The following is a 25,697-nucleotide window of genomic DNA, read 5'->3' as shown; positions in this document are numbered from 1 at the left end:
TGCAGCTTTTCTTGTTTCGACCAGGTGCAACCAGCTCCCATGCCAAAGCCAACTACAAGCCTTCATTCCTTCCTGATGATGAACTCAAGCACCTTGTTCTCAGGGTAATCCTGCCATGTGTACTGCAGTGGGGTCAGTGTGATGCCTAGCTCTTTTAATGCACTACAAAGTCAATTTAGAGCAGATGTTCTCTTAAATTTTTTTTTGTTTATTGGCCAGTGACCCCATTTTTCAGGGGGATTCCAATGATTCCATAGCCATGCATGACTGGGAGCCAAGAGAGCAGAATTGGCCATGCTCTCTGGGTAGGAGGGATGGCATAGCATCTCTCCCCTTGTCAATCACAGTGACCCTAGCCAATCACGGACATCTCAGCTCATGTATGTGGAACAGAGTAGGTGACGCTTTCCTCTGAGTGCGTCATGCTGCCCTGCGACGCAGCGTGAGAAGTCATCTGAAAAGATGCAGTTGGCTGGCTTCACCACGAACATGAGAACCTATAATTTCGAGAGCGAGATACCATGTGTAGTACCTGTAACTCTGAAATGCACAAGTGTTTTAAAGAGCTTTTTCTAGTTTCTCTCCACCTTCAGTATACAGATAGATGTGTTAGTGTACTGGATGTCCTCTGTAGTCCAGCTGGTCTTTGTTTTTCATTCCACTCCACTGACCTTTGTGATCTCCGTGTTGTCTAGGCTGCGGATGGATTCCTGTTTGTGGTTGGATGTGACCGGGGGAAGATCGTATTTGTGTCAGAGTCTGTTTCAAAGATTCTGAATTACACACGGGTGAGGGTAATTTTTATCATTTTAAAAAAATGTTTTTGCCTTGTCAACTTGTGAATAGAGTGCTGTTTATGAATTGGAGGACATTTTATTACACGTTTATGGCTCATTCGATTGTTGATTTTGTTTCCTAGCCAGAGCTGATTGGCCAGAGTTTGTTTGACTATGTTCATCCAAAAGACATAGGAAAAGTAAAGGAGCAGCTCTCTGCCGCTGAACTCTACCCACGGGAACGCCTTATAGACGCCAAAAGTAAACCCTTTAAAGTGACTGACAGTGCTGCTTTGAGGACGTTGTGTACAATTTCTAGTGTATCATCATTTAATGTGCCCACTGAGTAGAACCTTATAATGTAGGCAATCCCCCCCCCCCCGTGTGTGTGTGTGTAGCGGGACTTCAGGTGCAAGCTGATCTGCCTGTAGGAGCCACTCGACTCTCTTCAGGAGCCCGCCGCTCTTTTTTCTGCCGAATGAAGTACAACAAAGTGGCTGTTAAAGAAGTAAAGAGCTTCCAGGCCAGCTCATCAAAAAAGAAAGGTGAGCAGCATGAACCACTGCCTCATAAATATTGTTATTTATATCAGCCCTCTTGAAATATTCAGCCAATCCTTCTCTCAATTAAAAAAAAAAAAAAGTGTCAAATCTGGCAAAAGCCCTGGCACGACAGCAATTGACAAACTCTCCCCTGACTCCTCTCCATTGTTTTAAGATCACTGAAGCAAAGCCCCTTGATGCAAATCTCCTCAGGCTCTTTGCTTGCTCGCTCGCACCAAGTGTCTGCTTTCTGTATTGCCGCCACACATTCTCTCTCTGAACCATGAGCCAGAAGACATAACTTAAACCTACAGACTAGCTGGAGTTATACAGTGTCTTGCAAAAGTATTAATCCCCCCTTTGTATTTGTCCTGTTTTGTTGCATTCCAAGCTGGAATTAAAATGGATTTTTGGAAGGTTAGCACCATTTTGATTTATACAATATCCTTACCATTTTAAAGCTGCAAATTGTGTGCGTTTTTTTTTTTATTTAAATTGACACAATAAGATGAAAAAACAGAAATCTGGAGTGTGCATCGGTATTCACCCTCCCCCAAAGTCGGTACTTTTGTAGCGCCACCTTTTGTTGCAATTACAGCTGCAAGTCTCTTGGAGTGTCTCTATTAGCTTAGCACATCTAGCCACTAGGATTTTTGCCCATTCCTCAAGGCAAAACTGCTCCAACTCCTTCAAGTTAGATGGGTTACGTTGGTGTACAGCAATCTTCAAGTTATGCCACAGATTCTCAATTGGATTGAGGTCTGGGCTTTGATTAGGCCATTCCAATACATTTAAATGTTTCCCTTTAAACCACTCCAGTGTAATTTGAACAGTATGTTTTAAGGTCATTGTCCTGCTGGAACGTGAACCTTCGTCGCTGACTCAAACAGGTTTTCCTCCAGAACTGCCCTGTATCTAGTGCCATCCATCTTTCCTTCAGTCCTGACCAGCTTTCCTGTCCCTGCAGAAAACATCCCCATGGCATGACGCTGCCACCACCATGCTTCACTGTAGGAATGGTGTTTTCAGGGTGTTGGGTTTGCACCACACATGGTGTTTCCCATGATGGCTAAAAAGATCAATTTTAGTCTCATCTGACCAGAGAATCATCTTCCGTGTGTTTTGAGGAGTCTGTCACATGCTGGTGGGTAAACTCCAAACGTGTTTTCTTAAGCAGTGATTTTTTCCCCTGGTCACTCTTCCATAAAGCCCCGCTCTGTGGAGTGCGCGGCTTAAAGTGGTCCTATGGACAGATACTCCCATCTCCACTGTGGATCTTTGCAGCTCTTTCAGTGTTATCTTTGGTGTCTTTGTTGCATCTCTGATTAATGCCCTCCTTGCCTGGTCTGTGAGTTTTGGTGGGCGGCCTTCTCTTGTCAGGTTTGTAGTGGTGCCATATTCTTTCCATTTTGCTATAATGGATTTAATGGTGCTCCTTGGGATAATCAAAGTTTGGGATATTTTTTATGACCCAACCCTGATTTATACTTCTCCACAACTTTGTCTCTGACCTGTTTGGAGGCTCCTTGGTTTTCACGTTGCTTGCTTAGTAGTGCTGCAGAGTCAGGGTCCTTCCAGAACAGGTTGATTTATCCAGACATCATGTGACAGATCATGTGACACTTTGATTGCACACAGGTGGATCTTAATCAACTAATTATGTGACTTATGAAGTGAATTGGTTGGACCAGCTCTTATTTAGGGGTTTCACACGAAAGGGGGGTGAATACTTATGCACACTCCAGATTTCTGTTTTTTCTCTCCATCTTATTGTTTGCATCATAATAAAACAGCAGTTTGCACTTTTACAGTGGTAGGCATATTGTATAAATCAAATGGTGCGAACCCCCCCCCAAAAAAATTCATTTTAATTCCAGCTTGTAATGCAACAAAACAGGACAAACACCAGGGGGATGAATACTTTTGCAAGACACTGTAGATCTAAGTTAACATTATATTTACTTCGGAAACTCTTTGTATTAACATCAGCTAGCAAGCTAATTTTTTGTTAAAAAGGACCCATACAAGAGCGAGAAGTATAAACACAACACCTGTGCTGTTCCCACTGAAGAGTTTACACTACAAATAGTTACGTTCCTTTTCCACCGTCCCATCACTTACATTCCAGACTGATGACTCTTAAAAGCTTTCGGACACTAGTCCGTCGCGCTGGTATTTATGTCATACCGACAGTAGCACAATTAAAGCGTGCCAGATCAGGCAGCTGGTGGGTTTTCAAAATAATAAATACATGCATGTGTTTTTGTGATACATTATACTGAGTGCACTTCTCACATTAATAAATACAAAGTTCCTGCAGCTTTCAGTTTTTGAAATCAAGGCTGAATGCTTTCTTCTTTGCTGCTGCCTTTTATTAAATCAAATTTGAGACTTTTAATTTGATTTATTTCAGCGTAGCCGCAATGCATGATGGGGTATATTGTTTTGGTTAGTGACCATCGGTTGTACGCTACTTTTCGTGACGCATTGTGGGATACTTTGAGTGCACTGTATTGGGTGTAAATAATCCTCACTAAGGTTTCGGACAGCACTACAAAATGGCGTCCCCACTATATAGTGCCCTATATAGTGCGTAGGGAGCGATTTCGGATCCAGGGAAAACTTCCGGCTTGATTACGTCAGCATTCGAAGGAGGGTGCGCGCATCTTTTGACAATCTTGGCAGGTGTTGGTCACTTTGATTTCCGCTGTACGTTTTACTTCTGTCCACGATGTCTTGCACAGGTCTCAGCGAATCTCGTTTACGGCCATTGCTTTGACATATGGACTGATTTTAGACAGACAGACAGACAGACACATATATATATATATATATATATATATATATATATATATATATATATATATATATATATATATTTATAAAAAACACAGCATATTCAAACACTCATAACTTCCTATAGCAGTGACAAAATAGCTGTCAGAAATGCATTCCTACATTTTATAAAATGAGAAATAAGTTTGATAAAAAAAAAAAAAATTTGCCTTCACTTCCCCTTTAACTAGTAAGGAGTTTAAGATTTCAAAATACAGAGATTGATTTGCAGGCCTTCTGTGCATATGGAGATAATTTAAGATGTATTCGAGCATGTAACGAGGATGGAGTGAGGGTAGGACAGAAAGTACATATGAAGGCAGGAAGAAAAACAATTCCCTGTAAAATATTTAAAAAAAAAAGTCTGTCCTCTTGCACTTTTTTTTTTTTTTTTTAAATATATTTAAAAATCTTTACATTGAAAGTAGTTTGGATGTTGGAGGCTGTTTGAGACGCATTTGATGACGGAGGGAGTTCAACCCCGCTGCCACCCCGGCTGTGACCACCTTTAGGAGCCTTTTGCATTGAAAAATGCACAAATAAAAAGATCAGTGTCTGCTTTCAACGTGTGTAAAATGCAGAGGTGGAAAGAGTACTAAAATATTATACTCAAGTACAAGTACTGTTACTCTGATGAAATTTTACTTAAGTACAAGTAAAGTTACCAGACAAAAAATCTACTCAAGTAAAAGTAAAAAGTAGATCATTTAAAATGTACTTTGAGTAAAAGTAAAACATTACTTTTAACAATGGGTGTTTTCTGCCTCCATTGTGTTGTGCAAAAATGAAAAAGAAGAGGAAACAAGGATATATGTACATCTCAACCCAGATGTTTTATTTAAAGGAAGTGTATCAAATTGAATGCTTAGGATAATGCTGCATTAAAACTGAGACAAACAAAAAAGGTCAATACACACAGTCATGTCGTTTACATCGCCCTGACCACACACAAAGCATTGTACACGAAATATGAAAGTGAAATGTTTCACCGAAATCTCGTAGCTTGCCTGTGTGCACTGTGTGTTGTTGAACAATTCAATTCAAACATTATTTGTTTTGCTTAGTATTCCTTTCTGGCCTGTTGGATGTAGAATGGTAGGAGGACTGATCACGTCAGGTTGGCGAGCTAACTTGCTTGCATGATTAGCCAACCGAATAACAGACTAGTTACCATTATGTTATAGTACCAACAGGTTGCTACTTCAACATTAGCAATGCCATCCACTATTTTTGGAATATAACCAGCCTATTGTCGGTTTTACTATGGAAAGGAAACATTATGATCAGGGGCGCAGATACGTTTTTTGAACTGGGGGGGACAAAAAACTGGGGGGGACAAAGCTGCCAGCAAACCAACCCCGATATGCCTGTCAAACTTGTTGTGGGTAACCATAGCAACCAAGCTCGAGCTCGAAACCTGTGCAGTCTGCGCAGCTCAACCAACCGAATATCAGTCTTTGTTTTGTTTTATGTGAGTTGTTGCAACTATGTATGTACTGCTGTGCACCTCAATAAACCGGATGGTAATTAGTCTTTTGATTTTTCCGTGAGGTTTGCCTTATGCAAAGAAAGACAGCATAGATGTTTTTTCCTCCCTATAAGTGGGGGGGACCAAACGAGGTGAATTTAAATCTGGGTGGGACGAATCCCACCCGTCCCACCCTCTATCTGCGCCCATGATTATGATGCCAATGACAATACTTACCTCAACATGCTTGCGCAGATTAGACGTTGAATTTTTGTATGCCGCAATGGTTGTCTTCTTGGGCACACAATCTGCATTGCATAATGAAACTGTCACCCCTTTTCTCTATGAAGCTGAAGTGATCACGTATGTAGGGCCAGGGGTGCACTTCATTACTGGAAGAAATTGCGTTTTCTGCAGGGTCGTCCACCACAGGTTCCTCGGTCTCCTCCATGTCCGCAGGGGCGCTTTATCAACACCCGTGGCCCAGGGGCTAGGCCCCTCATAGGTTACCTGTCAACCCTACCCTTACCGTTGGCCAGGAAAACACTCTTATTTGCAATACGTGTCAAGCATTTACAGTGTAAGCGCGTAATTAGCCTAGAAGCCTACGATAGGTTACGTTTGGCTCAGCGTAGCTGCGCAAGGCCCACGCTCACATCGCTCAACACATCCGACCACAGAGAGAGAAGAACGTGCACATTATCATTACAGAGCCGGTTCTGATTATTACCACGGACAGGACAGTGATACTGCGTAACTTTCACGCAGGGGCATGGCCAGAGATAACCACACAAGCGCGCGTGTGCTAATGTAGACCTATGTGTTGTAAAAATAAAACACACACACCTACAGACAAGTCCTTTTAAAAAATAAAATGCATAAAAATAGCTCGGCGGCATGAAAACAAACATTCACTGCAAGACAAGGTGCCCTAGAATCGCCATCAGTTTTTAAATATCTATATGGACTTTGTTGTCAGGATTGCACAGCATGAGATATCAAAACTGTACCCAGATGCAGGCTTCAAGTTCAGATATTGCATTCCAAATGAGGTATCCACAAGAGAAATGCGTACGAAAGCACGAGCATCAGGAGAGGGTTGCATAACAGAGATTCTATACGCAGATGATCAGGCCATACTCGCTGGATCCATCGAGGAGCTTCAGAATATTCTTCAGTTGTATGATAAGACCTACACCCGCTTTGGTTTACAAATATCATATGTCAAAACAGAAACAATGGCTTTTAACGTCAATGAGGATATCAAATGTAAACCAAGTATCATTTCCCTTGGCGGCACTAATATTAAAAACGTCCGCACCTTTAAATATCTTGGTTATAATGTCAGCAACTGTGATGAATCCTCACACTTCCTGCATGCTAGGATAAGTGCTGCATTCATGAAATGGAATGAACTGAAACACGTTCTAACCAAATACTACTAAAAACCCGTATAAAGTTCCTAGTGGCATGCGTTCGATCTCGTCTCCTGTACAACACACAGACATGGCAATTATCATCCAGTGAAATTCACAAAATTGAGGTAGTGTGGCACGGCTTCCTAAGGAAAATGATTAAAGGTGGATATAAACGAAAGAATGCCCCTGACCAAAAGAACACTACAAATGAAGATATAGACTGGAGCTACAAGATGTCCAATGCTGACCTCCGGAAACTGACAGGAACCCAGGATATAAAACTATCCTGCTACGTACAACAACTAAAATATATTGCTCACGTTTGCCGGATGGGCAATAACCAAGTGCAAAAGCAGCTCCTGTTTGACAAAAATGGTTACAAATGGACGAAATGGGAAAATCTGCTGGGCATAGACACCCAACAGATAAGACATATGATGATGGACAAATCAAACTTTGAGCAACTGCTGCAACTGCTACAGCAGAAACACCCCTAGAGAGTTTAACTTTTGACAGGGGAACATGATGATGATGAAGGTACTTGGCTCGGCGGCCACATGAAACGTAAACACCATGGACAGCGGCCAAACTCATAACTCTACAGACCGAAATGCACGAAACCAAGTCCTACTAGGGTCTATTTTACCGATCTATGTTCAAGCATCATGCAAGTCTTCCTTCTCCTTGAATAAGACCGTGCATTCAACTGCCTTTTTGACATGACTGCATCGAAATACCACTTGCAACAATATTTCACGCACTACATCAAGAAAAAAGTTAAACATGATGAACACGGGGCATACTGTTTTGAGCATACGATTTTTTAAAAAGAAACTAGCTACATCAAAGTCCTTCAATAAACCCATCCTTTAGTGCAAATGAGCTTAACCTAGTTCAAAGCATGACGCTAGCAGTAGCTGCATAAGGCAAAATCGTGTGGGCCTTTCGTCAACAACAAGCCACGGCGGGCAAACATTAATAATCAAGCGTCCTTACCTTAAAACGTTGTCTTGACCACAGAACTTCTCAAGTATTTCACTTAAATCCACACGGGTTAACAACACACCCAACACAGCTAGCGAGAAATGTGGATCTGCGCTAGCTTTGTATTGCTATTCCCCTCAGTATGCTTACTCTGTCTGCTGCCCGAACTGTGAACATTATAGGCTACAATCTTTTCATCAATTTCTTCAGTAGATGCCGTTTTAGACATTTTATTATCCCCATCGAAATATGCTATTATACTAACAGGATTATAACTCAAATCACACGACACGTATTCAAATCACAACTGATTTATTTTACTGTTGGACAGATCATAGCATATCTAGCCTAGCTGCACATAGCCTAGCTGCTGGTAGGCTGATAACTGATAAGTAGCTGATATTCTGAACAGATTGGTGATCCTTACCTTAAAGTCTGTGACTTTAGGCAACGATTCTATCATTACCTGCATCTCTCTCTTTTTTTTTTTTTTTTTCCTTTTATGCGCCCCGCTAACATGTGAACGCTTCATCTTTCAAAGTCTCTAAATTTGTGTCTCAGTCGTCTGCAGTCTTTGGCGCACTTTCGTGCATGATGTTACATTTTGTTACATTTTATTCTGGTGGTGTACGTTTCGCGAACCACATCCACCATGTCTCTTACAGCAGGCTACTGTGCGCTCATTTATTTCTTACCTTATTTCTATCCGTACATTAATGTAGGCCCACGATTCCGACAGTTTATTATTTTATTAATATTACAAGGCCCCTGATTGGCTGTGGCCCAGGGGTTTGAGCCCCCCGAAGCCGCCCCCCCCCCCCCCCCTTAAAGCGCCGTTGCATGTCCGCCATCGTCTGTGAGAGACTCCATGACTTTTCCTTTTAAAATTCCAGAAGAGTAAATATAATGGTGTCAAAATAACCACATGCATGTTAAGTGAATAAAAATGACAGTAGTATTTCTGGATGTCTAACTTTGGAAATGCTCACAATCGGTAGCCTAGGCTGCAGATTTTGCTGTTAAACATTGACCAGCTCTTCCATAAGCTTTCGTCCTTGGAGACGTGGAGAGGATACTTGGAGGCGGACACTAAATCCAGACAAGATTCCCCCCCCCCCAAATTAACTTGAAATTTTTTTTTGTGGTGATCTGTAAATTTTAGCACCAGTTTCAGTTGTGGACATTTGATCTCATGCTCCCCGTCCCCTGTGCTGTTTCAGAATCGCAGCGTTATTGCACAGTGCACTGCACCGGCTATATGCGCAATTGGCCCACCAGTCAGCTCGGAGCAGAGGGTGAGGCCGAGGCCGATAAGGAGAGCTCACATTTCAGCTGTCTTGTAGCCGTGGGCCGTGTGCACTCTCAAACCATCCCCCAGGCCAACAGAGAGGTCAAGGTCAAGCCCACAGAGTTCATCACTCGCTGTGCCATGGATGGCAAATTCACGTTTGTGGATCAACGGTATATAATTAATTTTAAGTTTTTTGTTTGTTTTTCTTGTCCTACTATCTTGGTTAAAGTTAGCCATTATGTTGTGACAGCAAAATGTACCAGCAATGACAACTTGCAAATTCTACATTGCATATCGACATCCTTTTTTATATACAGTGGAAAGTCTACATACCCCTGTTGCATTTCCAGGACTTTGTGATATAAAAAAATTAAACCAAGATAAATCATGCTAGCTTTTTTTTTTTCCACCTTTTAATGTGATATATTGTAACCAATGTGAGCATTTTTGGGGGGAGGGCAGGAGAACCATGCTGAAGTCATGGTCTGCAAAGAGCTTCCAAAGCATGCACAAAATCTCATTGATCAGGAGAGGGGTACGAAACACTGTCAAGGCCATCAACAAGCAGATAAAATGGGGCACCACAGGGAATAGATGACCAAAATGGATGGAAAGATATGAAAATTTATTAGGGAGGCTGCCAAGAAACCCTACAGCAACAATAAGAGCTGTTGCTATATGCAAGCACATATTCATTGTGGCAGGGCAGTGGGACGACAACATCCAAGCCCACCTTAATAACCCTGAAACGTTTTGGCAAAAGATGTTCTGCTTTGATGAAACCAAGGGAGAATATTTTTGTCATAATTCTAAAAGATATATGTTTGGTGCAGAACAAAACAGCTCATCACTCGTTTAACACAATAACCATGGTGAAGCATGGTGGTGGTAGTATTGTGCTATGGAGCTGCTTCTCTTCTAGAACTGGGGTTTGGTTCTGGTCCTTAGTCTACATAGAGGGAATCGTAGATGGCTCCAAGGAGCAATCTGTTTTGTCACAAACCTGCAAGCTTCTGTGAGAGAGCATGAAACCTTTCAGCATAACTATGAACTAAAGGCCTCTGCATGCTCTTGCAACAAGGCTTTCGCAGATAGCTTTTCGCAGACAGTTGTAATTTATTGTTGAGCGGGGAGTAATAGGCGTGCACTGTTATTCACCGGCACAACGCAAGGGGGCGCAGAGTCGCTAGGAGTAGTTGGTGGGTGTGGTTAGTGTTTATCCTCCGGTTACTTATAATGACTAGAACTGGAGTCATATAAATGTACGTACTTCCTCAATCAACCGCTCTTCATGCTGCTCCATCTTCGCTCGTGTTTTTAAAAATGCCGGTCGTGAAAACAAACCAAACCGGGAAAATAGGGAAGCGGAAGTGCGTGTACAGCGGATGTAGAGTGGACCAATCAGAGCCCTCTTGTCTGCGACGCTGTCTGCGAGGCTTCTGCGGTGGTCACAATTTTTGGGAGGTGTGCGCAGAGCGTCTGCGAAGGTGGGGGGGGCTACGCAGACACTGTCTGCGACGCTATCTGTAAGGACTGGGTTGTCAGCATAAATTGGCCTTAAGGCACAAAATCATGTGAACAACAGAATGACTTTAAAAGAGGAAGATGAGCATTTTGGAATGGTCCAGTCAGAGCCCAGATCTAAATCCTGTCCAAAAAAAGACCCTCTGGAACAACTTGAAGAGGGCTGCGCACAGGAGAGCCCCTTGTAATTTGATAGACCTGGAACATTTTTGCAAGGAAAGGTAGACTAGAACTGCCAAATCAAGAAGTTGGTAAACTGACACCCAAAAAGGCTCAGTGCTTTAACAAAGTGTTAGGGAGGGGTGTGCATACTTATGCAACCTGGTTAATATTTTTGTTTTTCCACTTAAACTTTGTCAGTTGGAAAACAATCTAAAAAGATTTATCTTGGTTTCATGTTTTGCATCTCAAAAAGATTTCAGAAATGTTTAACAGGGGTGCGTCGGCATTTTATAGCCACTGTAAATGTATTGAAATTTGGATCGTTATTCTTATTTGAATTTTATGTGGAATAGGTTTTGATTGATTGATTGATTGATTGATTGATTGATTGATTGATTGATTGATTGATTGATTGATTGATTGATTGACAAACCACCATCTTTAACCCGAGGGCTGAAACTGTTTAAGTTAATGTCACTTAATTTCCCTGAGGGAACCCTCCCAAAGGGATCAATAAAGTTTTATTTAATCTAATCTAACTTATTTGTTTCCAATGTTTACAGAGCCACCACCATACTTGGATATCTACCACAGGAGCTGCTTGGCACATCCTGCTATGAATACTTGCATCAAGACGATTTGCCTCATTTAGCAGATAAACACCGAAAAGGTGATCTCAGTGCAGTGCTGGACAGACTTGGTGTTGTAAAAGTGTTTTTAATTCTATAAGAAAGACCATTTCAAATAAGTGAAAGTTTAACCGCCTAAAAAAAAAAAACCCTCAAATTAAATTTATATTCTTCGTATAATGTGGCTCTTTTGTCACCTTGCAAAGTCCGTGGTTTAGTTTTATAAATCCCTGGACCAAAGAAGTAGAATATATAGTGTCAAAGTCCTATCATGAGTAAACTGTCTCCTCCTTATTTGTGAAGAATATTTACAATTAATGTTTAAGTTTAAATGTGAAAGTTTTAACCTCCTTTAAAAAAAATCTCAAATTAGATGAATATTCTTCATATAATGCCAAGCTGGCTTCTAATTATTTTATAATTTTTCTGAACCTGTTATCATGAAGCTGAATTCCCAGCTCTTAGAACTGTGTTCTGTCAGTGATTCTGTAGTATGACTTGTACAATTTTTCTCTTCCTTTTTTTTTTTTTTTTTTTTTTAAAGTGTTGAGAAGTAAAGAGAAGATTGAGACAAACTGCTACAAGTTCAAAACGAAATGTGGCTCTTTTGTCACCTTGCAAAGTCAGTGGTTTAGTTTTATAAATCCCTGGACCAAAGAAGTAGAATATATAGTGTCAAGGAACAGAGTCATATCGTGAGTAAAACTGTCTCCTCCTTATTTGTGAAGAATATTTCAACATTTACAATTTAAAAAAAAAAACTACAGGTGAAGGTGCATGATGGAAAATATTTGTTGTGATGCAGTGATGAGAGCAATCCCAGTGGATCAGGGGACAAATCCCAACAGCCAATAGATTCCAAAGCTTCAGAAGGTGAGGGCTTTCACAGATCACAAATGATGCTGATGGTATTCGAGAAGGACTGCTTTACCTTTCAGACTTGCAGGCAAATCATCTTGCTAGCATATTTTACATCAGTTTAGACATGTACATTTATTCTTTTACACACGCGTTGCCTGTAATTTTTGTTAATTAATTTCTTTGACACTTGCTTTGAGTCGTTGCCTTTCACATTATCCGATCATTACATTCCTTGCTCTGATTGGTTGAAACGTGCTCTAGGTGTGTGATGTCTAAACAATAGCATATTTTATCACCAAATATGTACATTGATCCTGTTATTCCAGGCGGTTTCAATTAATTAACAATACTTTCACAAAAATAAATGTGCATCAGAAAAGCTATCCAAAGACACGCTGTACTTTATATTATGCGTGCATTACTACGCTGCTTATTTTCCCCTCTTCTTGTTATTCAAGCCGTAGCCTGAACTGTAACCTCATTCATCTCATCTCATTATCTCTAGCCGCTTTATCCTGTTCTACAGGGTCTCAGGCAAGCTGGAGCCTATCCCAGCTGACTACGGGCGAGAGGCGGGGTACACCCTGGACAAGTCGCCAGGTCATCACAGGGCCGACACATAGACACAGACAACCATTCACACTCTCATTCACACCTACGGTCAATTTAGAGTCACCAGTTAACCTAACCTGCATGTCTTTGGACTGTGGGGGAAACCGGAGCACCCGGAGGAAACCCACGCCGACGCGGGGAGAACATGCAAACTCCGCACAGAAGGGCCCTCACCGGCCACGGGGCTCGAACCCGGACCTTCTTGCTGTGAGGCGACAGCGCTAACCACTACACCACCATGCCGCCCCGGACTTGGACCTTTCTGTGATATATTATTTTTATACATTTAGTCATTCTCACCGCTAGATGGCGGGCATGCGTAGTACAAGTTCATCTCTGTGTTGGAGAACTTTCCCTCTGAAGGCCACTGTCAAATTATTTTTCCATGAAAGGTTGGAACAACATCTAGATGTTTGTCAGTAAAATAATGCAGTGTTCAAAGAATATAATCTCTCAATTGGAATTTTTCTACCAAACTTGATGGCTGTTACGCTGAGGAGTCTGTTTAAAAAAAAAAAAAAAACTACAGGTTAGGTGGTACTTTACAAGCTCGGCAAAATTTATTTTATTCACCAAATACTGTACAAAAATGGGAAATATTAATCATAGATATTTGAAATAATGTGTAGTTTCTTTGTTGTATTTCCCCTGTTTAATTTGTAAACCATCGTTTCAAAAAAAAAAATTTTGAGATTGTGTAGGATTACAGATGACACCAAAACACGGGTGTGATTTGGATTCAGTAGATCATAATGCCCTCACATCTGTGTTTTGTTGCTTAAGTGAGTCATAAAAGATCAAGCTCTTATGTTTTTAAATTCCTTTTGCATTGTGTCCTTCCTTATCAGAGGATGCGAAGAAATCCCCACCCATCATCCCAGGCATCTCAAATGCTTCAGGCACCATGATTTATGCTGGAAGCATTGGAACACAAATAGCTAATGAGCTACTGGATTTTAATAAGTAAGGTTTCTCCTACTGAAAACTAGCCACAGTCTTTTGAATGGATGTTATTGGGAGTGTTAAAATATTGGCTGTACATTTTAACCATCTTCACAGGATGAACTCTTCCCCATCCAGTGGCAATGCCAGCCCCTTCAGTCTGCTGCAGGACAAATCTCCACTGGTTCTCACTCAAGCCAGCAGCAACGTGAGTCACACTGACTGTGTGCACGCAAAACAGGGCTTTGCTGACTTGTATATATTCCATCCATATTCACTGGATATGAGCAATCATGTGCTCTGATTGGCTACTCTGCTACCAGGATATCAGCTCATATACTGTAAGTAGAGAAAAACAAAATGCCGGAGTGTGTTGCTGAACCAACCGAGAACGAAATAAAGCCTCTACTCAAAACTGAAACCCCAAAAAATACAAAAAAGCAACAAAATATGGAATAAAAGTATTTGATAAGAACGTGTAATTTTTTTTCCAAGAATTATTATAGCCTTTTTCACAATTTCGCCAGTTTGTTTTCCAAGCAGAAATGATTTTGTCGGATGTTTTGTATAAAGTTTTTATGAATCGAATTTGCAAAAAAATAAAAATGCTCCGTTTCTCAATCCAGTGAATGTGGATAGAATAGCAGTTATTCCACTCAATCTCGTCATACATGGCTTATAACCAACTCGGTGCTATGTGCCTCATCGGCTATCGGCTCACGTATGAATCGATTTCGTGGGATAAGTAAGTGTTTGTGATTTTTATTTATTTATTTCTCATATATAATATTGATGATTTTATTTTCTTTAAATGTTGTCTAGGTGCCAAACGGGGAAGTGACAGAAACACATGTGCCCAGCAAGTCGAGCTCTGAGGATAACCCACGTGGTGGACCTTTTACAGGAAGTGAAAATGTTATGGGTACCTGTTACACCACTATCACTTCAGAGCAGAATTTTCTAAATGCAATCTTGAACCTTTGGTGTCCAGCACAGATCAGTGACTAGAGCTGCTCTAACACACTGACTGAATTTGATAATTTCAATAATGAACTGAATCTGGTATGTTACAGCAAGCAATATTCCTGCCTCATACCCTGAGTTCCTTGAATTGGCTCTGGATCCACCAGAATAAAGTTATTACTGAAAGTGAATGATTTGGCGGAGGGGGAAGCTAGTCTGTTATTCCATTAGGAGGCAATCGACCAATAAATACTGACAAAGTGCTAACAATGTAATTTTTCATTAGCAAGCTTAAAATTTGCCTCTGTACCCATGTCTCTCATTTTTATATATTGTGTGTGTATAAAATAAATATTTTATTTATTTATATATATATATATATATATATATATATATATATATATATATATATATATATATATCTCACACACACACACACACACACACACACACACAGAGTTAGGTCCATATATATTTGGACACTGACACATATTTTTTTTTTTTTTTTTAATCTGTTTACTGAAACATTAAAGTTATAGTTATATAATGGACATGGGCATAAAGTCCAGGCTTTCAATTGAGGGTATCCACATTAAAATTGGATGAAGGGTTTAGGAGTTTCAGCTCCTTAACATGTACCACCCTGTTTTTAAAGGGACCAAAAGCAATTGGACAGTTGACTCAAAGGCTATTTCATGGGCAGGTGCGGGCAATTCCTTCATTATGTCATTCTCAATTAAGCAGATAAAAGGCCTGGAGTTGATTTGAGGTGTGGTGCTTGCATTTGGAAGATTTTGCTGTGAAGAAAACATGCGGTCAAAGGAGCTCTCCATGCAGGTGAAACAAGCCATCCTTAAGCTGCGAAAACAGAAAAAACCCTTACGAGAAATTGCTACAATATTAGGAGTGGCAGAATCTACAGTTGGTACATCCTGAGAAAGAAAGAAAGCACTGGTGAACTCATCAATGCAAAAAGACCTGGACACTCACAGAAGACAACAGTAGTGGATGATCGCAGAATAATGTCCATGGTGAAGAGAAACCCCTTCACAACAGCCAACCAAGTGAACAACACTCTCCAGGAGGTAGGCGTATCAATATCCAAATCTACCATAAAGAGAAGACTGCATGAAAGTAAATACAGAGGGTTCACTGCACAGTGCAAGCCACTCATAAGCCTCAAGAATAAAAAGGCTAGATTGGACTTTGCTAAAAAACATCTAAAAAAGCCAGCACAGTTCTGGAAGAACATTCTTTGGACAGATGAAACCAAGATCAACCTCTACCAGAATGATGGAAAGAAAAAAGTATGGCGAAGGCATGGTACAGCTCATGATCCAAAGCATACCACATCATCTGTAAAACGGCGGAGACAGTGTGATGGCTTGGGCATGCATGGCTGCCAGTGGCACTGGGTCACTAGTGTTTATTGATGTGACACAGGACAGAAGCAGCCAGATGAATTCTGAGGTATTCGGAGACATACTGTGTGCTCAAATCCAGCCAAACTGATTGGTCGGCGTTTCATAATACAGATGGACAATGACCCAAAACATAAAGCCAAAGCAACCCAGGAGTTTATTAAAGCAAAGAAGTGGAATATTCTTGAATGGCCAAGTCAGTCACCTGATCTCAACCCAATTGAGCATGCATTTCACTTGTTAGACTAAACTTCAGACAGAAAGGCCCACAAACAAAGAGCAACTGAAAGCTGCTGCAGTAAAGGCCTGGCAGAGCATTAAAAAGGAGGAAACACAGCGTCTGGTGATGTCCATGAGTTCAAGACTTCAGGCAGTCATTGCCAACAAGGGGTTTTCAACCAAGTATTAGAAATGAACATTTTATTTACAATTATTTAATTTGTCCAATTACTTTTGAGCCCCTGAAATGAAGGGATTGTGTTTAAAAAATGCTTTAGTTCCTCACATTTTTATGCAATCATTTTGTTCAACCCACTGAATTAAAGCTGAAAGTCTGAACTTCATCTGCATCCGAGTTGTTTTGTTCACAATTCATTGTGGTAATGTACAGAACCAAAATTAGAAAAATGTTGCCTCTGTCCACATATTTATGGACCTAACTGTATAATCCCAGGTAAGTCAATTTCACGACAAGGGTGCACAAGTAATTACTCTCGTTTGAGATCATAAGTCATTATCATTGTTTTCCTCTTTCCCTTGCTGTAGAGGGACCGTCTCAGTTGGATCTGGAAGGGGTCCCAGGGCTCGGAAGTCTAAGCAGCGATGAGGCCGCCATGGCCATCATAATGAGCCTGCTGGAAACTGACACCAACCTGGGAGAGGGCATGAACTTGGAGATGCGTTGGTCTCTCTAACATCACAGCTCCAATGTCTTTCCTTGAGTTTCATTACGATTTTTGTACAGACCTTTTTATTCCTTGGAGGATGTATATTTTTGAAATAAAGCTTGTATCGTTGGACCCAAGATCATCCACATCACGTCTTCGAGCAAGTTTTAATTGGCTAAGGTTTTTTATCGCTGCGCGAGTCCTCTGATGATCCCTCAGCGCAAGAGAAAGATGTACAGAGAGCAGTAAAATAGACTTGCAGTGTCTCTTGGGTCATACTTTTTTTTTTTTTTTTTCCCCTTTTGTTCCCTGTTTATATCTTCTAGAAAATGAAGCGCAGAAGAGTCTGCGTGGAAAGAAACTGGACACTTTAAGCAATGACCAGGTTTTTGTTGGTCTTCAGCTGTGAGGACAATAACCGACTGTGTTTTCCAGTGCTGAGAGAAGCATGTCGTGTCATAAAACATGGTCCCAAATAGTTCGTAGTAGATTCCTACATCTTTTAAGTAAGGAAACTTCATGGTTAATACTCTCTTTGCCAGAAGTGATCATTTGAAACACATCTTTTGTGGTCATTTGTTAATGTTCTGAGAGATCTGAATCATACAGAAGCCCTGAAATGCAAGTTGTAAAAAAAAAAAAAAATTGAAATGCAAGGTCATGATTTAGGCCATAACTTCTCATCATTTCGACTTGACCCATAATTTTCAGTTATTATAACACATTGCCTCCTTATTTCAATGACCTGTTTAACCCCCCACAATCTATTTAACGGTCATTTCACGAAATCGAGTCATACATGAGCTGATGGCCACTGAGGTGAATATCAGCCATGTACGACAAGATTGAGTGGAATAATAATGTTTATTACTTTTATATAGTGCGTTTTACATATAATATAAAATATGAATGATCAAATGTGCTTAAAATATCTCATATAAATAAAAACAAACTTATTTATAACCACATTCACTGGATTTTGAGAAACTGCACAGTTGTATTTTTTGCAAATTCAATAAATAAAAACTTGGTCCAAAATGTCCGACAAAACGATTTCTGCTTAGAATGTAAACAAACTGGTGAAATGACAGTAGCACTTTGTGAAAAATGCTATAATAATAATTCTTGAAAAATAAAAGATATGTTCTTACTATCAAATACTGTCATTCCAGATTTTGTTGCTTTGGATTTTTTCGAGTATTTTTTATTTCATCCTTGGTTGGTTCAGGAACGTGCTTCACCGTTTTGTTTTTCTCAACTCGCACTATATGAGCTGATATCCTAGTAGTAGAGTAGCCAATTGGAGCGTGCGATTGTTCATATCCAGTGAATATGGATAGAAGAATAATAGGATTCATTTCATAAATATTATCTGACAGGTAGTTCTGGTCCACTAATTTGACCGGCGGCGTTCCAAGTGTCCTGATATTCCATAGGACAGCACAACACTGGTATATTTCACTGTTTGTATCACTCCGCTTGTCTCTGTTCACTACCTACCGTAAAATCCCCTGTGGATGAATCACAGTCGCACGGGTATTCAGTAGAACACGCTTGTGCAATGTTGCTTAATTATTTCAACAGAATAAATTACAATTATTTCAAGATATTATTGTTATATTGACTTAATGTTATTCACGTCACGTCACTTCATTCTCTATTAACTTTCAGTTTCAAGGTGTTATTTTGACTATTTTGTCTTTCACGCATTATTTTCAGTTACTTTATCTCCTTATTGACCTCTTGCTCGTGCATACATGCCATCATCTATTACTCAATCATGGGGTGTATGTGAAAAAAGATTAATTTATTGAATAACATGTAATTTTTATACCTTGTGCTGTTAGTGAGCCAGGCATTGCTTTTAGTGGAAATCACTTGACACATGCACATCAGATAATTCAGTAACTTGCCTAAAAGCGTTCAGGTATGGTAAAGCAAACTCAACAAGTCAAATCAACTGCTTTGACCATTATGGAATTTCTGTCCGAGTGGCAGGAGTCATAATATTCAAAACTTAATACAATTATGTTTCAAGATATCTTGGTAAATTGCAATAACAAGGTATTTATTTAAAATGTCATAGCAAACTAACATTTATATTTTTCCACAGCTTGTGGTTCAGGGCTTCTGAGGAATAGTTGAACTGAGCGCTATTTTCGATCTCAGTGATTTAAGTTTCATTTGAACTTGATCCATATCTGCACGTTTTTGAACGATGCTTTGATCGTGCAAAAGTTAGCTGAGTGGAAGAGTCAGGAAGCCATATTACACCGTCCTTTTTCAGGAAGTAGTCTCTGATAAGCTATGTCACTATAAAGCGTTGAAAAAATATTATCCCAGTGAATCCAGAACACTCAGGGAGCAACTAGCTGGGATTTTTTTTCCCCCCACCCATCTTGTACCATTTTTATATATTGGTCCTTTGATATCTGTTGCTGGCAGGCGTATAGGTTTTTCTTTCATTTGTACATTTGCTGACTTGCTTTATTCTCCACCCTCTGAGCTTTCCTTTTGCTCCCTTTTGGACACTGAATTTCTAGACACTTCAGCGTGAATCTTGTGCAGATTAAGCTATACCGTATGTAACGACCGAAGTATTTTAATTAACCAGAGTGATCGGCTGTTAAGCCCGTCAAGTTTGGTTTGATGGTAACAATTTTAGAAAAATCATCTTTAAGTATTAATGGCAACGTATTTAAAAAAAAAAAAAAAAACGGCTGTTTAGATAAGATTTATAAAAAGTCAGTCTAATGGCCTTATTTAATGGCATCTGTTTGATTCTATGTACTGGCATACCAAAGTTGTTTAATCTGATAAGATAATGCAGGTTCTTGACTGCGGTATATCATCAGTACGCTAAAGCCGTTTCCCGTAAATGCTTTATCAGTATTTCTTTCAAACAGGTTTGTACAAAATATCTTCATTCGAACTGAACATTATACATCACTGAGACTAGTACTTGAAAGTCCTGTTCCATGTCCACTGTAGGTTCTTTTACTGCTTTGTCCAGGAGAACTGATGTACATGACCACTTGTCCCTTCCCCCATGCCTAACTTTTTTAACACATTGACTGACCAATATCAAGAACAGCGTTACTTTAAACTTGTTGTGTTTAGTAAAATATGGTGGCTTGCTATGATTTGCCAATGAGGGTTTGGTTAGTTGGGGCCTTAAGTACAGGACAACTGTTCTCTCGAACCAGACGAATAAGCAGTGAGCTGTGATAAGATGTGCCATACATGAACAGCAAAAAAACTGTCTTTTGAGTTGCTGGTTTTGTTTTGTTTTTTTCTCATATCTATGTACTGTATCCATTCACCCCTAGCATAGGGTTACTATCTTTTAGTGTGAAGATGTACTAAATTCACTGGCACTAAGCAAAAAGAAAAAAATGGGTACTGTACTTGGTTTAGAACCACAGCATTACACCTTCTACTACTTCAGTCAGTTATATTGAACTAGCCTGCATAGAAATATGCTAGATGTAGGTTGTTGGTCTTCTAGTGATCTTCATGCATCCTGGCCTTTTTGTGTAACTGTTGATTTTGCTTGTGTTTTTTGTACTGCATTTTTGTTAATATTGGATAAAGGTAATGTTTTGCCTTATCATGAACTCAAACGTTTTGTCTTTCTGATGTTTTCCTTTGCTCATGTCTTGGACAGTGGTGTTTTAGTTCACCGAAGACTGTTCCACTGCGGACACTTGTACTTCCTCCAGTTCCTCCTTCCATGAACTGTTTGCGCGGGGAACCTACCGGTAGTTGGACATGGCATATGCATCACTCTGTATAAGCCTCCATAAAAGGAAAAAAGAAAAGAGGACTTCATCAAGATCATCTGTTCGAAAAGTTTGTCTTCATCTTCCTGTATTTTATAAGACACTCGTGTGTTTGCTATGGCTGCTGCTGTGAACAGGCCTGGTTCATGACAGAAAAGCTGTCTCTATCTAGGCAATCCTGTACAGAATAAATCTTTCAATAAATATTAGTTTAATTTATTTTTTGAATAATTTTTCACATAGAATTCTATTCTATAAAAATGTTTTCCCACTTAACTGGAACCACGTTTCAAATGCACCTGCTTTATCGTGGTGGACCCAGAGTCTATCATGGCAACACCCCCTGAAGGGGAAGCTAGTCCATTGCAGGGTACCATGCATCCACACACTGACGCACCTATTTACATCTCGGGTTATAGGTGCGTCGTCAATCCTTAGACCAGCACTGGCTGATAAACCTACATACCACATCAATGAAGATTTTAATCTTATGGAAGTTTCCTCTCATCTGTTCTGAACACTGACGTTTCTCAACAGCCCATGATGCCGTTCTCTGATTATTCGGATGTGATAAAATTATGGACATGGGTAGGATGTGCATTATTCTTTCTTTGTTTATTTAAGAAAGCTTTTCATGTTAATATACACTCTGTATATGGACAAATGTTTGGGAACACCTGACCATCACACCCATATATGAGCCTTCCCTAAACTGTTACCATAATCTATACACAATTGTATAGAATTCCTTTGTATTTTGTAGCATTGCAGTTTCCCTTCACTAGAACTAAGGGGTCCAAATGTGTTCCAGCACGACAATGTCCCTGTGCACAAAGCAATATCAGTGTTTCTCCTAAGTTTACTGTTTTTTGTTTGTTTTGGGGGGGTCACCTGCAGGACCTCTCCCCACTGCTCCTATTATAGAGCATTTGGATCTGAACAAGGGCAGCACTGTCGCCTCACAGCAAGAAGGTCCTGGGTTCGAGCCCAGCGCCAAGATACCTACCAAGATAATGGTAGGGGAAACACTAAATGTCCATGAAGACATTGCTTGATTGGAAAACTTTGGCCTACACAGCCCTGATCTCAACTCCGCTGAACACCTTTGGGATTACCTGGAATGCTGATTGTTTCCCAGGCCTGCCTCCTCATCCCAACATTAGTGCCTGACCTCACCAATGTTCTCCAAAAAATTCTTGTGTTGTTTTTGTGCTTTTCTTACCATACTACCTCCCCAACAGAAGTTTTAGACTGATACAGTATTCTTAGTCCATGACCTAGTGAACCAGTATCTGGATGTATTAATTGAAAGAGACTCCAAAGTACTTATGTAAGTCGCTCTGGATAAGGGTGCCTGCCAAATACCGTTAATGAAATGCTCTTGTGGCTGAATGGGCGCAAATTCCCAAAGCCCTATGCCAAAATCGAGTGGAAAGTCTTCTCAAAAGAGTGGAGGTTATTATGGGACGTTCCAAAAGCACATATGGGTGTGATGGTCAGATGTCTAGAAATTTTGGGCCATATTGTGCATCAGTACATGTGAGTGGGAGGTTTTTAACTTCATGCGGTCAGATATGGAGCTTGCAGGACAGTGAAAGACCACATTCGTACTTGACCAATGCATTTATAGTGAGATTTTTACAGCGTTCATCCATCCATGATCTCTACCACTTAACCATCAGGGTTGTAGGGAAAGCTGAAGCCAAGCCCAGCTTACTTCAGGAGATCGGTACAGGTCGGCAATCTATTGTAGGACTAACACAGAGACGAACAACCATTCACACCTCTGGGCAATTTAGAATAGCAGTTGACCTAATCCACGTTTTTGGTCTGTGAAAGGAAACCCACACAGGCGCAGGGAGGCCCTAGTCGGTCAAGAGGTTCGAACACAGAACCTTCTTGCGCTGAGGTAGCAGTGATATCCACTGCACCACCGTGCTGCCCTACAGCATTCATTCATTTTAGTATAGTATCATAGTAACTGCCTGGTCAAGGGTTTAAATCGGGCTATAATTTTCTTATATTTTGGGAAGTCGAGCCAACTAAATTCATTTGCAAATGTTTTCAGAAAACAAATAACTGTGAAAAATAGATCTAGATCAGTGTTAAGAGAACACCTTACTGTACATGTGATGCATCACCAGGATAAAAGGTACAGTGGTGCTTGAAAGTTTGTGAACCCTTTAGAATTTTCTATATTTCTGCATAAATATGATCTAAAACATCAGATTTTCACACAAGTCCTAAAAGTAGATAAAGAGAACCCAGTAAAACAAATAGACAAAAATATTATATTTGGTCATTTATTTATTGAGGAAAATGATCCAATATTACATATCTGTGAGTGGCAAAAGTATGTGAACCTCTAGGATTAGCAGTTAATTTGAAGGTGAAATTAGAGTCAGGTGTTTTCAATCAATGGGATGACAATCAGGTGTGAGTGGGCACCCTGTTTTATTTAAAGAACAGGGATCTATCAAAGTCTGATCTTCACAACACGTTTGTGGAAGTGTACCATGGCACGAACAAAGGAGATTTCTGAGGACCTCAGAAAAAGTGTTGTTGATGCTCATCAGGCTGGAAAAAGTTACAAAACCATCTCTAAAGAGTTTGGACTCCACCAATCCACAGTCAGACAGATTGTGTACAAATGGAGGAAATTCAATACATTGTTACCCTCCCCAGGAGTGGTTGACCAACAAAGATCACTCCAAGAGCAAGGCGTGTAATAGTCGTCGAGGTCACAAAGGACCCCAGGCTAACTTCTAAACAATTCAAGGTCTCTCTCACATTGGCTAATGTTCATGAGTCCACCATCAGGAGAACACTGAACAACAATGGTGTGCATGGCAGGGTTGCAAGGAGAAAGCCACTGCTCTCCAAAAAGAACATTGCTGCTCGTCTGCAGTTTGCTAAAGATCACATGTGCCCCTTTTCCACCAAAGCAGTTCCAGGGCTGGTTCGAGGCCAGTGCTTAGTTTGGAACCGGGTTTTCTGTTTCCACTGACAAAGAACTGGCCCTGGGGCCAGAAAAACCGGTTCCAGGCTAGCACCAACTCTCTGCTGGGCCAGAGGAAAGAACCGCTTACGTCAGCGGGGGGGGCGCAGAGTTGTTAAGACCAACAACAATAACAAGACCGCGAAAGATCGCCATTTTTAAGCGACGAGAAGCAGCAGCTGTACAAACGCGAAGTCATCCATTATTATTGTTGTTGTTGTTGCTGCTGCTGCTGCTGCTGCTTCTTCCATGTTGTTTTTGCTTTGATATTCACGCCAAGATTTATGTAAACGTAGCGCCGTAACTGACATATACAGCGACGTAATGACATGGCTCCGCTTAGCACTGCGAGCTATGGAAAAGCAAACTGGTTCTCAGCTGGCTCGCAAGTTGAACGAGTTGTGAACCAGCACCAGCACTGGCCCCGAACCAGCCCTGGAACTGATTTGGTGGAAAAGGGGTAATGGACAAGCCAGAAGGCTATTGGAAAAATGTTTTTTGGATGGATGAGACCAAAATAGAACTTTTTGGTTTAAATGAGAAGCATTATGTTTGGAGAAAGGAAAAAACTGCATTCCAGCATAAGAACCTTATCCCATCTGTGAAACATGGTGGTGGTAGTATCATGGTTGGGGCCTGTTTTGCTGCATCTGGGCCAGGACAGCTTGCCATCACTGATGGAACAATGAATTCTGAATTATACCAGCGAATTCTAAAGGAAAATGTCAGGACATCTGTCCATGAACTGAATCTCAAGAGAAGGTGGGTCATGCAGCAAGACAACGACCCTAAGCACACAAGTCGTTCTACCAAAGAATGGTTAAAGAAGAATAAAGTTAATGTTTTGGAATGGCCAAGTCAAAGTCCTGACCTTAATCCAATTGAAATGTGGAAGGACCTGAAGCGAGCAGTTCATGTGAGGAAACACACCAACATCCCAGAGTTGGAGCTGTTCTGTACGGAGGAATGGGCTAAAATTCCTCCAAGCCGGTGTGCAGGACTGATCAACAGTTACCGGAAATGTTTAGTTGCAGTTATTGCTGCACAAGGGGGTCACACCAGATACTGAAAGCAAAGGTTCACATACTTTTGCCACTCGCAGATATGTAATATTGGATCGTTTTCCTCAATAAATAAATGACCAAGTTTAATATTTTTGTCTCATTTGTTTAACTGGGTTCTCTTTATCTACTTTTAGGACTTTTATGAAAATCTAATGATGTTTTGGGTCATATTTATGCAGAAATATAGAAAATTCTAAAGGGTTCACAAACTTTCAAGCACCACTGTACATTTTAATATTTACTCCTTGTAGTATTCATTAATCTTGATGTAATTGTGGAAAGGTGTTTAGTTAAGTGTCACTACCTTAAACAACCCCCCCCATCACAGTTTACATGCTCCTAGATATAAATGCTCTCGAGATAATTACATTTGAGGCCCCCCAACCTACTTGTGCCCCCTGCTCAGAGATTACTTGTGTCTAATTTCACGGCTGCAGGAGGGTGCCTGTAAGAGTGATTAAGCTTGAGAGAGTTAAGCTGGTCTTTCGTGTATATAAACATGTGTGTGTCTGGGGTGGCTGATAGTGGAGCACGATTG

General features: G+C 40.5%; 1 protein-coding gene across 1 annotated transcript in view; it reads left to right on the top strand.

The window, feature by feature from the left end:
* bmal2 (basic helix-loop-helix ARNT like 2) overlaps positions 1–21,316 on the top strand; it is a 99,600-nt gene extending 78,284 nt beyond the window's left edge. The window contains exons 6-17 of the mRNA XM_060923761.1: positions 25–104; positions 696–788; positions 920–1,037; positions 1,175–1,321; positions 9,244–9,484; positions 11,564–11,670; positions 12,174–12,324; positions 12,435–12,502; positions 13,951–14,065; positions 14,162–14,252; positions 14,867–14,966; positions 17,194–21,316. Of these exons, the coding sequence (XP_060779744.1) occupies positions 25–104; positions 696–788; positions 920–1,037; positions 1,175–1,321; positions 9,244–9,484; positions 11,564–11,670; positions 12,174–12,324; positions 12,435–12,502; positions 13,951–14,065; positions 14,162–14,252; positions 14,867–14,966; positions 17,194–17,342 (1,460 nt within the window). The 3' untranslated portion in view covers positions 17,343–21,316. The remainder of the gene's footprint in view (positions 1–24; positions 105–695; positions 789–919; positions 1,038–1,174; positions 1,322–9,243; positions 9,485–11,563; positions 11,671–12,173; positions 12,325–12,434; positions 12,503–13,950; positions 14,066–14,161; positions 14,253–14,866; positions 14,967–17,193) is intronic.
* The last annotated feature ends 4,381 nt before the right edge of the window (positions 21,317–25,697 follow it).

This window comes from Neoarius graeffei, chromosome 6, assembly GCF_027579695.1.
Source record: "Neoarius graeffei isolate fNeoGra1 chromosome 6, fNeoGra1.pri, whole genome shotgun sequence".
Lineage (NCBI taxonomy): Eukaryota > Metazoa > Chordata > Actinopteri > Siluriformes > Ariidae > Neoarius > Neoarius graeffei.
Note: the sequence above shows the minus strand (reverse complement) of the source record. Positions and strands in the feature narration are given on the sequence as shown.